Consider the following 12,832-nt stretch of genomic DNA (forward strand, 5'->3'; position numbering starts at 1 on the left):
ATTTGCAATTGCTATATAGTGGAGTCTGTGGTAGAATTGCACGCCTTTCTGTGCTTAACTATCGTGAATGAGAAGCCATTGCATGAGTAACTCTGCCACTCCTCTGGTTAAGGAATCTGGACATTGTAGCTCAGTGGCAGAATGTGTGCTTTGAATGCAGAAGTTCCCAGGTTCAGCCTCCTGGCATATCCAGGCAAATACGGTAGCAGGTTCAACTGTATTATTTGATTGGAGACCCTAGTGCAGCCTTTGCCAACTTGAGCCCCCCCACCCGGAGTTTTTCCGCTACAGCTCCCATCAGCTGCCTGGGACTGATAGGTTGCAGTCCAGAACCTCCGGAGGGCACCAATTCAGGGAAGGCTGCACTAGAGAGTCTCTTCTAAAACTGGGCTCAATGGACCAAAAGTCTGTCTGTGTTCAGGTAAGAGACCTTCACATGGCGATCTTTAGTTCTCTTTGAAGAATTCTGTACAACAATACATCCAGGTTGCCTGGATTTCTGATGAAGAACAATGGTCTGGCTCTCAACTAACGCTACGGCATGGTTTGTTTAACAAATGACATGTTAACCACGACTTGTCCTACAAGTGATCAAACAAATCAGATCAAACAAACCATGGCTTGTTTCTCCAGGGTTTGTAAGCCAGCAAAAAAGAGCAACAACAAAAACTATGGACCATGGTTTATTCGCTGTAAACAAACCACAGCTAAGCTGCCCAGCAGGGCTCGTACATAATGCTAAGCCATGGTTTTGCTAACCATAACCGTTTTAAACCAATGTGAAACTTACTGTAGTAATCTAATGTGTAAAGGTATTCCCTCCTCCGATCTCATTAATTCACACAACAGTCCAACAAGGTTGGGTGGTGTGCAAAATCACAGTTGCTTTCACAAGAGAATAACTAGCACTCACATGCACACCAGAGCTACCCTGTTGACAGCCTGTGACCGACAACGTTAAATAGCCCACAAGGCATATGTTGTGCCTTGCAAATTATTTCAAATATCCAGGCAGGCAACAAAAACAGAAGGACTACTGAGCTCCCAGATGGGCCACCATGTGTGGTTTGGGGGAGGGGGATTGCATGGTGGGTCATACATTATGCAGTCTTACTCTTATTTGAGACCCAGTGCGGTGTAGTGGTTAAGGTGCTGGACTATGACCTGGGAGAGCAGGGTTCGAATCCCCACACAGCCATGAAGCTCACTGGGTGACCTTGGGCCAGTCACTGCCTCTCAGCCTCAGAGGAAGGCAATGGGAAACCACTTCTGAATACTGCTTACCATGGAAACACTATTCAAGGGTCACCATAAGTCGGGATCGACTTGAAGGCAGTCCATTTCCACTCTTATTTATTTAATGAGACGTACAAACCATCCCATTAGAAGTTGAAAGTAGAGGTGACAGTATTTCCTGTTTCTGGCCAGTCTAAGCTGACTTAAATGCATGGTGATTCAGATTGATGGCTAGCAGTCATGATGGCCGTAGGCTATCTCCAGGATCAGAGACAGCAAGTTGCTGAATGCCATTGGCTTGAGAATATGAGTCGGAGAGAGCTATTGTGCTCATGTTCTGCTTGTGGGTATCCGTAGGTGCCTGGTTGGCCACTGGGTGAACAGAGTGTTGGACATGATGGGTGTTTGGCCTGATCCAGCAGGCCTGTTCTTATCTTGTGAGTATACCGCTTGCTCTGAAGGTGGGAACCGGCTTGTTGAAAACTGTAAGCCCATCCTCACATGTAAACAGACCTCATAAGAACTCGAAAGTGCTCTAGCAAAAATTAACTGTCAGTAATGGAATGGTTTTAAGGGTGTCAACGGCCAAGAGAGGCTAACGTGCATATCAGGCAGTACAGATTCAGTAGCTGCACTTCTGGGGGCTATTCTTTGAAACGAAAAGACCCCCACTCTCCTGTTTGCTATTTGTTATTGTCATATGCCTTCAGGTTGATTCTGACTTATGGCAACCCTATGAATTCTTGTTTTGGTTGTATTCATAGGGTTTTCATGGTAAGCGGTATTCAGAGGGGGTTGACCATTGCCTCCCTCTGAGGCTAGTCCTCCCCAGCTGGCTAGCGCCTGCTCAGCTTGCCACGACTGCACAAGCCAGCCCCTTCCTTGTCCGTAACTGCCAGCTGGGGGACAACTGGGCTCCTTGGGACTATGCAGCTTGCCCACGGCTGCACAGGTGTCAGGGCACGTAACCCCTGAGCCACTCACTGAGGGGGTGGTCTTTAGCTGGCCCTTGACGCCCAGGAGACACGAGCGGGGATTTGGACTCACAGACTCTGGACTCACAGCCAGGCTCTCCTCCCCACTGTGCTATACCAGCCGTCATACACTGTGTGAAATTATCAACACACATTCTTAAAAAAGGGAGTCCCAGGTAAATGGGAACCTAGGAAGCTGCCTTATACTGCGTCAGGCACCTGAGCCACCTAGCCCAGTGTTGCCTACACTGACTGACAGCGCCTCTGCAGAGTTTCAAGCAGGGGACTTTTTGCAGCCTTACCTGGAGATGCTGGGGATTAACCCTAGGACCTTCTGCATACAAAACTGATGCCCTGCCATTGAGCTGCGGCCCTTGGATTCTAGAAGGCCACTGTCTGTTGCACAGGGTGCTCACAAGGAAGACGTTGCTCTGGGTGGCCTGTGGCTGTGCAAAAGACTAAACGTTTGGTGGGAAACTGAATGTAGGCAGCTGCCATGTACTGAATCAGGCCACTGTTAACACTGACTGGTAGCAGTTCTCCAGGGTTTTAGCCAGGGAGTAAAACCGCTTGAACCGCTGTGGGTCAGAGAGACCTAGGAATTTGTGTTTCGCTCCTAGACATTTGAAACACGTAGCTTAATTCTTCCATTTGCGCAGCTGGTGGCTTTAAGAATTTAGTGTTTTGCTCCTTTCCAAAGGAGTGCACCAGCTGCATCCAGTTCTTGTGAATGTATATATAATGGAAAGAGAATTAGGGTGGAACATAGGGAAAGCACGTTTGCCTTATGACCACTGCTGAAATGCCAGAAAATAGACCTGCTGTCTGTTTTTAATAATGGGTGGGACCAGACGCAGAGAAGGCACCCTGATTTGAATGGGTGTAAAACCTGGCTGGGTATTCTAGGATGTTAAAGATCTGCTGTATTGGTTCTCACACAATGTCCTGCATTTTCCTCCTTTCCAGCCAGCTCTGGGCAGCTTGCTTCTTGCTTCATGAGGCTCAACCCCACCTGACTGTGACCCTTGGACGACTGAAGTTGAGGAGCAAAACCTCTGCCTTCTGCCATGGCTGACCCCATAATGGACCTCTTTGACGATCCGAATCTCTTCGGCTTGGACTCGTTGACAGACGAGAGCTTCAACCAGGGCCCCCCGGATCCCATTGAGGAGGCGCTGGGGCTGCCGGGCGGGGCCTTGGACTCTCTGGCGGGGGGCTCCAAAGAACAGCAGGCCCCCCCGCAGCCAGAGCCTTCCCAGCCACAGACCCTGCCCCTTCCAGACGCGCAGCCAGAGGCTGTGCCCGAAGTGCCGCAGCAGGATCAGCCCGGACTCCTGCAGGCCCCACAGGACCAAGACGTTCTCAGCCAGGGGAACCCATTCATGGGCGTATCCTCTGCGGCCACCACACCGGCTGCAGCACCCTCTTCCTCCGCCGGAGGGCAGCAAGCTGCGGCCCCTCCTCCAGCCCCAAAGATTGTCATCTTGAAGGCGCCGGTGGGTGGCTCAGTGACGGGGGCCCACGTCGCCCAGATCCAAGCCCAGCCCATAGGGGCCGCCAATGGGGGCAAAGTGACCTTCGCCAAGGTGCTGACGGGCACCCCATTGCGGCCGGGGGTTTCCATTGTCTCAGGCAACGCGGTGCTGGCCACCAAAGTGTCTCCCGGAGCCGGGGGCCCTGCGACACTCCACCGTCTTGTGCAGCCTGGTCGGCCTGTCAAGCAGCTCGTGCTTCAGCCCATCAAGAGCCAACCAGGGGGCAGCACAGGGGCCACGCCGCTGAAACCAGCTGTGACTCTGACTTCCACTCCGGCACAGGTGAGCGTGTGGCACGACGGGGTGTGTGGCCGGATGAGTTGGGTGGGATACAGCTGCCCAGTGGAGCTCATGGGCAAGGGTGCAGGTTCAGTCCCTGGAATCTCCTCTTAAAAAAAGAGATCTCTAGAGAGAGAGCTGTGGCTGGTTGGATTAAACAGCACCAGACGAAGATAAGTCAATGCTGGGACTCAATATGTTATGTTATGTTTTATTTCTAGGCTGCCTTTTAGCCGAAAAGGGCCCCAAGGCGGCTTACACACAAATAAAAAACACAAATAAAAACAATACAATTGACAAAAAATCAAGCTAACAAAATTACAGCATTTCTAAAAAGCATCAACAGCTATCCAAAAGCATTGCTCTTCCTGGTAAAGTGCAGGGGTGAGGGGGCAAAGCAGGTGGAAATGCATCCCCCTTGATGGTCCCAGCACAGTCTCACCCCAGCAGCAGTACCTCTGTCTGTAGCTCCTCCTGACATGGTCCAGGCAGAGGGGTGGGGCAAGGCAGGTGGGAAAACTTGCCCCTCGATGGTCCCAGCAGTCCCATCCCTGCAGCAGTGGCTCCTCTGTTTTCCATTTTCTGAATCACAATTGCTTATACCGATGGATGTGCGGGACCATCTCCAGGGTTTCAGGAGGCTCTAGGCCGGGCGTGGGTACAATAGGAGTCTGCCTTATTGAGAATCAGTGGGTCCGTCTAGCCCAGTATAGTCTACACTGACTGGCAGGGGCTGACCAGGGACTTTTTCTCAGCTCTGGTAGGAGATGCCGGGGGTTGAACCTAGGACCTTCTGCACATGAGGCAGATGCTCTACCACTGAGCTGTGGCTATTGCTGAGCTACCTCCCACCATCCCTTGCTGTTGCCCATGCTTGTTGGGAGTTGTAGTTCTGGAGGGCCAAAGGCTACCCATACCTGCGTTAGGCAAAATGCAGGGGGGGTGACCCCTGCCTTGTTGACGGGTCTGGGTGGGTTTCCCTGGCTATGATGGCAACGCTGGTCTAGATGCCATTTGCAGCTGCCGAATTGCACCAGAACAACGCTAAGTTAGGCATTTGGGGGAGAAATTGAATGCTGGCTGGCTCCAGTTGCCTGATGCCCCACAGGCCCTGGCAGCTGCCCAAGGTTACCAAGTGCAGACACCGGCCCTGGATGCTGGTTTGAGTTTGGTTACCTTTGGGTTCCTTGCAGTACAATCCTATGCATGTCTAGAATTAAGTGCTAAGTTAATAGTTCAGTGGGAGTTCTTCTAGAGTAAGTGTGTGTAGGATTGCGGCCTTGCAGTCTTCTGTATGCAGGTTTGGAGGGGGTGGGGGGAGTCTTTTTCCCTATCTGCCTGTTAGGATTGTATCACTTCGTACCACAGGTACGAGACAAGATTCTGGATGTTCAAATACTTCTTTAGGGTCGCCATAAGTCGTAATCGACTTGAAAGCTCATAACAACAGCAATGCTACCCTGAGCTCCTACTGGGAGGAAGGGCAGGATATAAATCTAATAAATAAATAAATATTTTGTTTAAAGTGCTGCATTTAGAAAACTAGCCTGTTGAGAAGGATCAGCTCTCTCTCTTCTTTCTAGCTTGTTAGGTTTTCATGGGCAGTTGGTTTTTTTTACAGTAGGAAACATTCAGACATGCAACACACCCCCAGGCATACATATATATCCCTGCATTTTAAATTGGTCCAGTCCTAGGAGGGCTTTTTACAGTATTGTATTTCCAAAGCCTCAATTCATGTCAGAGTGCATCTGTAGCGGAGAGAAGCTCACGGGGGGAGGGGTGCGGTGGCAGGAATCTTGACAGAGCAACACTTTCACAGCATCTTCATTTGACAGCTCGGCCTAAACATTTGCTTCATGAAGCCTTTTGATTGCTTCTTTTATTTACAACCAAGAGGGCTACCAAATTGGTTTGCATTGGTAGGGCTGAGATGGTATCTTTTTTTAAAAAGCATGTCACTAGTAGCAGGACATCTTTGTCTTCCCTCTCCCCCCCCCCCCCCAGCACTGAACTCACTGTCAGATGCATAGCTCAGTGTCAGCCCGAGAGTGTTAAGTTGCTCTGTTTTCGATTTGTCTACTATCCAGGAAAGTTTGGAAACAGCAGCTTCTTCATTGATTGGGCATGGAGGTTTTTCGGGGCTGACCTTAAATCCCCTTTCCTTCTCTTTCTCTCTCTAGGGAGAGTCAAAACGCATCACCTTGGTCCTCCAGCAGCCCCCGGCGGGTGGCGGCGCACCAGGGCAGCGCCATGTAGTTTTGGGCAGCCTGCCGGGCAAGATTGTGCTCCAGGGGAACCAACTGGCTGCCCTGAGCCAGGCCAAGGGCACACCAGGGCAGCCGGCCAAGGTAGTCACTATCCAACTCCAGGTCCAGCAGCCCGGCCAGCAGCAGCAACCTGGGGGCCATCCAGGAACCCAGAAGATCCAACTCTTGCAGCAGCCCCCAGCCAGCGCCTCCGGTCAGCAAGGCCCATTGAGCATCTCCTCGGTACAGCAGGCCCAGGTGGTGGGCAGCTCGGGACAGAGAGTGACGGTTCCCCTCAAGGTAGTGCTGCAACCACAGGTAAGGACGGCATTGTCTGCCACGCTCAGGTCAGCTTTGGGGCATCTTGGGGCGCAGCAGCTTTGGAGCGCAGAGTGAAGATCATGATCAGGGCTGCGGGGGCTTCGATTTCCTTGGGAGCACTGGAAAAAAAGGCACAGGATATGTTAGTAGGCATCCAGTTCAACTTCCTGGGAATCTCCACTTCTGTTTGAAAAGAAAAAGCAAGGCTCTAGTTCTCATGGCTGTGAAGCTTAATTTTGGAAGTGTGCTGATAGTGATGTCCCCACAGCCAGAGAGGTAACTGAATAGAAGTGTCTGGGTGCCGGGAAGTGCTTTGCTTCCATTCCCATGAATGGCAAAACCAGAATACACAGGGGAAATGATGCATGTCTCTTCCATTTTTTGTCATTCATATACCTGCCTTTGTTTTCTTTGTATGGAATTTGGATTGCCTGCCTGCCAGATTGTAGTTAGGAACCTAGGAAGCTGCTTTAGTCAACTTAGGACGTCAGACCTTTGGTCCGTCTAGCACAGTACTGTCGACACCACCTAGGTGATTTAGCTGCACATACTGGTTGGTTTAGCATGGGACAACATAAATTATACAGCCACAAAAGTGGCTGTATTCTGTAGTCAGCGTGGATTGTTCGCATTCCACAATGTTAAATTGAAAATACCCCCCATGCCGTTCTGATGCTTCCCATAAACTCATTACAAAACAAAACCTTACAAAACATATAGTCCTGAACTCAGAAATGCTTGCTTAACAACCCTCTACATTTTCATGGTGATACACAAAACAGAGAGAATCGAGATCAAAGTGTAAAAAGAGAAAAAACGCAGACTTTTTTCTGTCAGAGTTCTCATAATTCGTTGACATTAATTAAAAATCAGCCATGTTCACAGAATACCTGTAATCCTATTGCTGACCTTGTCCCATACTTTGACCTTCATCTTCTGCAGTTTTTTTTTTTTTTTTTAATGCCTGGTTGATTTTAAATTAATTTAAGAAATTTAGCATTGAACTGAATGATAATGTCAGGCATGCTCAGTAAGAACCAACTGTCAGTGTTCTAAAAGCCAGACTCACAGCTGCTGGGCTTGGCTAATAGGGGCCACACCCACACCAGACCTTGATTTCACTTGAGGCAGTCATGGCTTCCCCCACAGAATCCTGGGAAGTGTAGTTTGTAAAGGGTGCTGAGAGGAGACTCCTATTCCCCTGAGAGAGCTCCAGTGGCCAGAGGGATTTAACAGTCAGCTGCTCTGATTGTAGCTCTGTGAGGGGAACAGGGCATCTCCTAGCAACTCTCAACACCCTTCACTAACTACACTTCCCAGGATTCTTTGGGAGAAGCCATGACTGCCTTCTCCTAGGCATTTTAGCATGTGTTTTTAAATTGTTTTTTAAATTGTTTTTTTAAAAACAACATGTTTTAAAATTTGTATATTTGTTTTTAATGTTTTTAATTGCTGTAAACTGCCCAGAGAGATTCGGCTATGGGGCGGTATATAAATGCAATAAATAAATAAAGTGAAATAACAATCTGGTGTGGATGTGGCAAGGGACAGCTTTGGTTTAAATTTGGGTGGGAGGCTCCATGTGCCTCCTGTAGAATAAAAAGGTGGGGAAATGCTGAAAAGCAATGATACTGTTTACAATGTTTTGTCAAGGAAAGGGGGTTCCCCTCTGCCCAGTGCCCACCCACCCAATGTCCTCCCTTCCCCCTTTTCCCTCCCCTCCCTACTCCTCCCCCAGTCAGTTTTACCTATCCTAAACATGATTGCACAGGAGTAAATCCCACTGAACTCAATAAGCATGCAAATGATCAAACCGCCCTCCCCTCCTTCTCCCTCCCATCACCTCCCTTTTGCCCCTGCCCTCCCCCTTCCTTTGCCCCTCCCCTTCCCCTTCCAATCCCCTCCTCCCCCCCTCCCTCCTTCCACTCCCCTCCCTCCTTTCCTCTTCGCCTCCCCTTCCCCCATGGTCAGTTTTACCTATCCTAAGCATGATTGCACGGGAGTAAATCCCATTGAACTCAGTAAGTATGCAAATGATCAGACCTGCCTTTCTCCTCTTCCTTCCTCCCTTCTTCCTCCCCTCCTGTCTTCCTTCTTCTTCCCCTGCCCATTCCAGTTCTCCTTCCCTCTTCTCCTCCTCCCTCCCCATGTTCAGTTTTACCTATCCTAAGCATGATTGCACGGGAGTAAATCCCACTGAACTCAATAAGCATGTAAATGATCAAAACTGCCCGCCTTCTCCCCTCCTCCCCTCTGCCTGTCCTCCTCCCCTTGCCATCCCTTGTGGTCAGTTTCACCTATCATAAGCATGATTACAGGAGAGTAAATCCCACTGAACTCAGTAAGCATGCAGATGATCAATCCATTCTTAGCAAACTTGCACAGGATGCCATTTCTTACCTCCCAGATTAAAAAGCAGAGAAATTCACTAACAGGCAAAAAACCTTGCAATTTAGGAACGTGCCTATAGCCAACAGATACTTCTATCAAACTGAAAAGCATGGAAATGGGGCAGCTATAGTGAATGCAGCAGGGGAGCAGGAGACCTGACCTCCTCTCTGAGATATTGGACTGCCCTACAAATTTGTAAAAAGTCAAACACAATTTGGGTTGGTCTTTCACAGTCTAATCCACTTCCTGTGTAGCTTGGAAGAATTTGATAATATCTCAGAGAGGAGGTCAGGTCTCCTGCTCCCCTGGTGCATTCACTGTAGCTGCCCAATTTCCCTTCTTTTTAAAGTTTGATAGAAATATCTGTTAGCTGTAAGTATGTTGTAAATGTCAAGGTTTTTTGCCTATTAGCGAATAACAAATCTTGGAAGCTACAGAAGCGGGAAGGTAACAGTAGATAGCATTTACTCCTGAAGCTTTTTCTGATATCAACCACTTTATTGAGGAAATCTGAAATCATATCCTGAAGCACATACCAAACCTGCTACATGCCCCCCAAAGCCTTTGAGCTTTATACATGAGTCATTTTCAATGTCCTGGAAGATGTGTGAATGAAATTGTTTTTTGTTAGCCACTTTTATTCTAATTTTTTTTTTTATTGTGCTGGATTTTTTTTCATTGTTAAGCCCCAATGCTCTTTGCCAAGGAAAGGTGGGATACAGATTATTTTTAAAAAATTAGGTACATTATCACTGAGCATGGAGACACTATTTATTAGCTATGGTGGCTGCTAGGCCTGTTTTCCGTGGAACCTGTCTCCCTGCCCTTTGCGGAATCAGAGCTGTGGGCCTTCAGCACATCACACAGCAGGGAATTCCACCGAAAGAACTTAGGTCTGGTTGCGGTGTGTGGCTGTGAAGAGTGGCCCGCCTCTTGAGTACGTACCTGTCCCCTTTCAGCTCCTGAACGCTGCCTTGTTCATTCCGTTCCATTTGTTTTTGGTCTACCCCGGCTTTACTCTGTGGGCCAGGTGGGCTTTTTAACGGGACGTGCCAGTGGGTGTTCATAGGGCAAAGGATGACAGGAGAGAGACTTGTAAGCAAAGTGGAACCAGTAACTCCTTGGTTCGGGTCAAGGACCTTTGGAAAACACTTCAGCAACTATTGATTCTGTTAGGACAGGCATGGGGGACCTGTGGTGCTCCAGATGTTCTCAGAATATACTTCGGTGGCTGTCGATGGTCTTAGGATGGGTGGGGAACCTGTGATGCTCCAGATATTGTTGGATTCGCATCAACCCCAGTCAGCATAGCCAATGCTCAAGAATGATGGGACTTGTAAGCCAATAATATCTGGAGGGTTACACATTCCCCATCCTTGTTGCAAGCAGGGCTGTGGAGTCGGTACGCCAAACCGTCGACTCCGACTCCTCTATTTTTCTACTGTCCGACTCCGACTCCACCCAAAATTGCTTCCGACTCCACAGCCCTGGAAAGGGCTGTAAATGTCTTTTTAAATTGGAAGCTCTCGTAGGAGCATTTTTATCGCTGCCTGAATATGTGCTGATCTTGGCATCATAGCGTTTGTCTTCATCTGGGTCCTGTGTCATACACTGACACACAAAATGTTTTCCATCTTGAGTTATGGTGAAATGCTCAACTACAGCTGACTTCATGGGAAGCTTCTTTGACATTGTGAATTTATATTTTAAAAAAATTGTCAATCAAAATTTATTTTGAAGCCGGAGTCAGTACATTTCTTCCGACTCCACAGCCCTGGTTGCAAGACACATTGGTCCTGTGTTGGTACGCCTTGCTAGCTTTCTAAAATGTCGGCATGACCTCCCGACCAGACCAGGACCTTGTCGTCTGACGCAGCGCATCTGTTTCTGTAACCCTCCCACAGGCCAGCTCGTCGCAAGGCAGCTCCTCGGGGCTCTCGGTTGTGAAGGTGCTGAGCAGCAGCGAAGTGGCAGCCCTTCCCTCCTCTAGTGGGGCTACGCGGAGCAGCTCGGACGAATCCCGCAAGCTGGAGCACCAGAAGAAGCAAGAGAAGGCCAACCGGATTGTGGCGGAAGCCATCGCTCGTGCCCGAGCACGGGGCGAGCAGAACATCCCCCGCGTGCTGAACGAGGACGAGCTGCCCAGCGTGCGCCCCGAGGAGACAGGGGAGCGCAAGCGGCGCCGGAAGGGCGGGGGCGAGCGCATCCCCAAGGAGGAGCGGCCACGCAAGGGCAGGGGCCAAGGGGGGTCCGGCAAGAGTAAAGGAAGAGGGAAGCCCAGGTGAGAGGCAACAGGGCAGGATTCCCATCTAACCCTCTTGAGAGGGGGATCTGTTTCTCATTCATTTTCTCTCCCTCTCACCTTCCTCCCAGCACCATCACGCCAGTCGTGGGGAAAAAGCGAAAACGCAACGCCTCCTCGGACAACTCGGATGCCGAGGTAATGCCGGCACAGTCCCCACGCGAGGAGGAGGAAAGCAGCGTTCAGGTGAGGCCGGAGGGACAGCGTGTTTTGAAAGGGTGTTGTGTGATGCGTGTGTATGTATGAGAAACCAGCTGAAGCACTCTGGTTTGTTGAGAATTGGCGGTAATACAGCTCAGCGTTCTTATTATGTGGTGGTTTTCGTTTTTTGTTTTTTACTGTTTGGTAATCCGTACAACTCTCCTGCAAGGTAGATTGGCGTTATTGTTCCCAAATTGCAAACAGAGAGTCTTCCTGGGTCAAGTTCTTAGTCTCCGACGCTGCTTGCGTTGGGTCACGGGAAGGCTTACTTTTCCTGGCGGACTCATCCACATAGCCCCACGTTGGGTTATCAGGCTCTAGCAGCTCAGGCAGGAAGTCTGTATGGTCAGTTTGAGTGCTCCTCCTCCTTTCCGTCTCAGCATCTCCTTTGTTTCAGTTTCGACTTCCTGCCAGCCGATGCAGATGTCTTTGTTCCTTCTCCGGCTTTTGTTGCTTGCTATAGTTTTTTCCTTCAGCTTTTTTATATTTTACATTTTTTACAGGATGGCTCGGACCAAGGTCTTAAACCCAATACCTGGAAGTGCCAACTCATGGCTCTTTCTTCAGTCTATTCCAGGCAGGCCTGGCGCCAGAGGGCGGCCAGGTTGGGCACTGGCCAAGGGCCCCTGTGGCTTAGAGGGGCCCCTGCTGCTGGGGATGGGTAGACGTAGCTCCCGCTCCACGATCCCTGCTAGCATCAGGTCATGGACAGTGCACCCCGCAATATGATGCTGGCATGGATTGTGGAATGAGAGCCACCTCCCAGGCAACCCCCTTCCCTCGCCAGCATGGGCTTAAAATAGGCCTGGCACACCACTTCCTGTGTTGCTGTATTAGTGTGCCAGTGTGCTGTGCCTCCGCTGCGGAGGGCCCACTGCCGTCTAGTGCCCAAAGGCCTTCTACAGTGTGGTGCCAGCCCTGATTCCAGGTCAGGACAGGCAGAGCTTGGAAAAGTTACTTTTTTGAACTACAACTCCCATCAGCCCAATCCAGTGGCCATGTTGGCTGGGATGAAGCGAGTTGTAGTTCAGAAAAGTAACTTTTCCAAACTCTGAGGACAGGCCATGCTGTGCACTCATATTAAGTGCTTTTTAAAGGGGCAGCATTGCTTTCTCTGCTTGAAATTTACAGGTTTTCTTTATGGAACCTTCAGAAGGTGCCCTTACTTGCAGCCCCATTTCAGCCTCTGGCCTCAGTCTCCCCAAGACTCCTGGCTCTCAAGGCAGCTTTCCTGATGGCTGTCACCTCAACCAGGAGGGTGGCGGCACTGAGCACCTTGTCAGTTCAGGGCAGCCTCCTCATTTTTCATAGTGAAAAGGATACTCAGCACTGATCTTTCTCACA

The 12,832-nt window shown here is 49.7% G+C and overlaps 1 protein-coding gene across 9 annotated transcripts in view; it reads left to right on the forward strand.

Annotated features, from left to right (window-relative positions):
- Positions 1-12,832, forward strand: part of CHD8 (chromodomain helicase DNA binding protein 8) — a 70,374-nt gene that overhangs the window by 16,852 nt on the left and 40,690 nt on the right. For all 9 annotated transcript variants that reach the window (XM_061591216.1, XM_061591208.1, XM_061591212.1 and 6 more), the window contains 4 exons: positions 3,177-4,027; positions 6,208-6,591; positions 10,890-11,266; positions 11,359-11,473. In XM_061591216.1, coding sequence (XP_061447200.1) covers positions 3,278-4,027; positions 6,208-6,591; positions 10,890-11,266; positions 11,359-11,473 — 1,626 coding nt within the window. In that variant the 5' untranslated portion in view covers positions 3,177-3,277. The remainder of the gene's footprint in view (positions 1-3,176; positions 4,028-6,207; positions 6,592-10,889; positions 11,267-11,358; positions 11,474-12,832) is intronic.

Source organism: Rhineura floridana, chromosome 11 (assembly GCF_030035675.1).
Source record: "Rhineura floridana isolate rRhiFlo1 chromosome 11, rRhiFlo1.hap2, whole genome shotgun sequence".
NCBI lineage: Eukaryota > Metazoa > Chordata > Lepidosauria > Squamata > Rhineuridae > Rhineura > Rhineura floridana.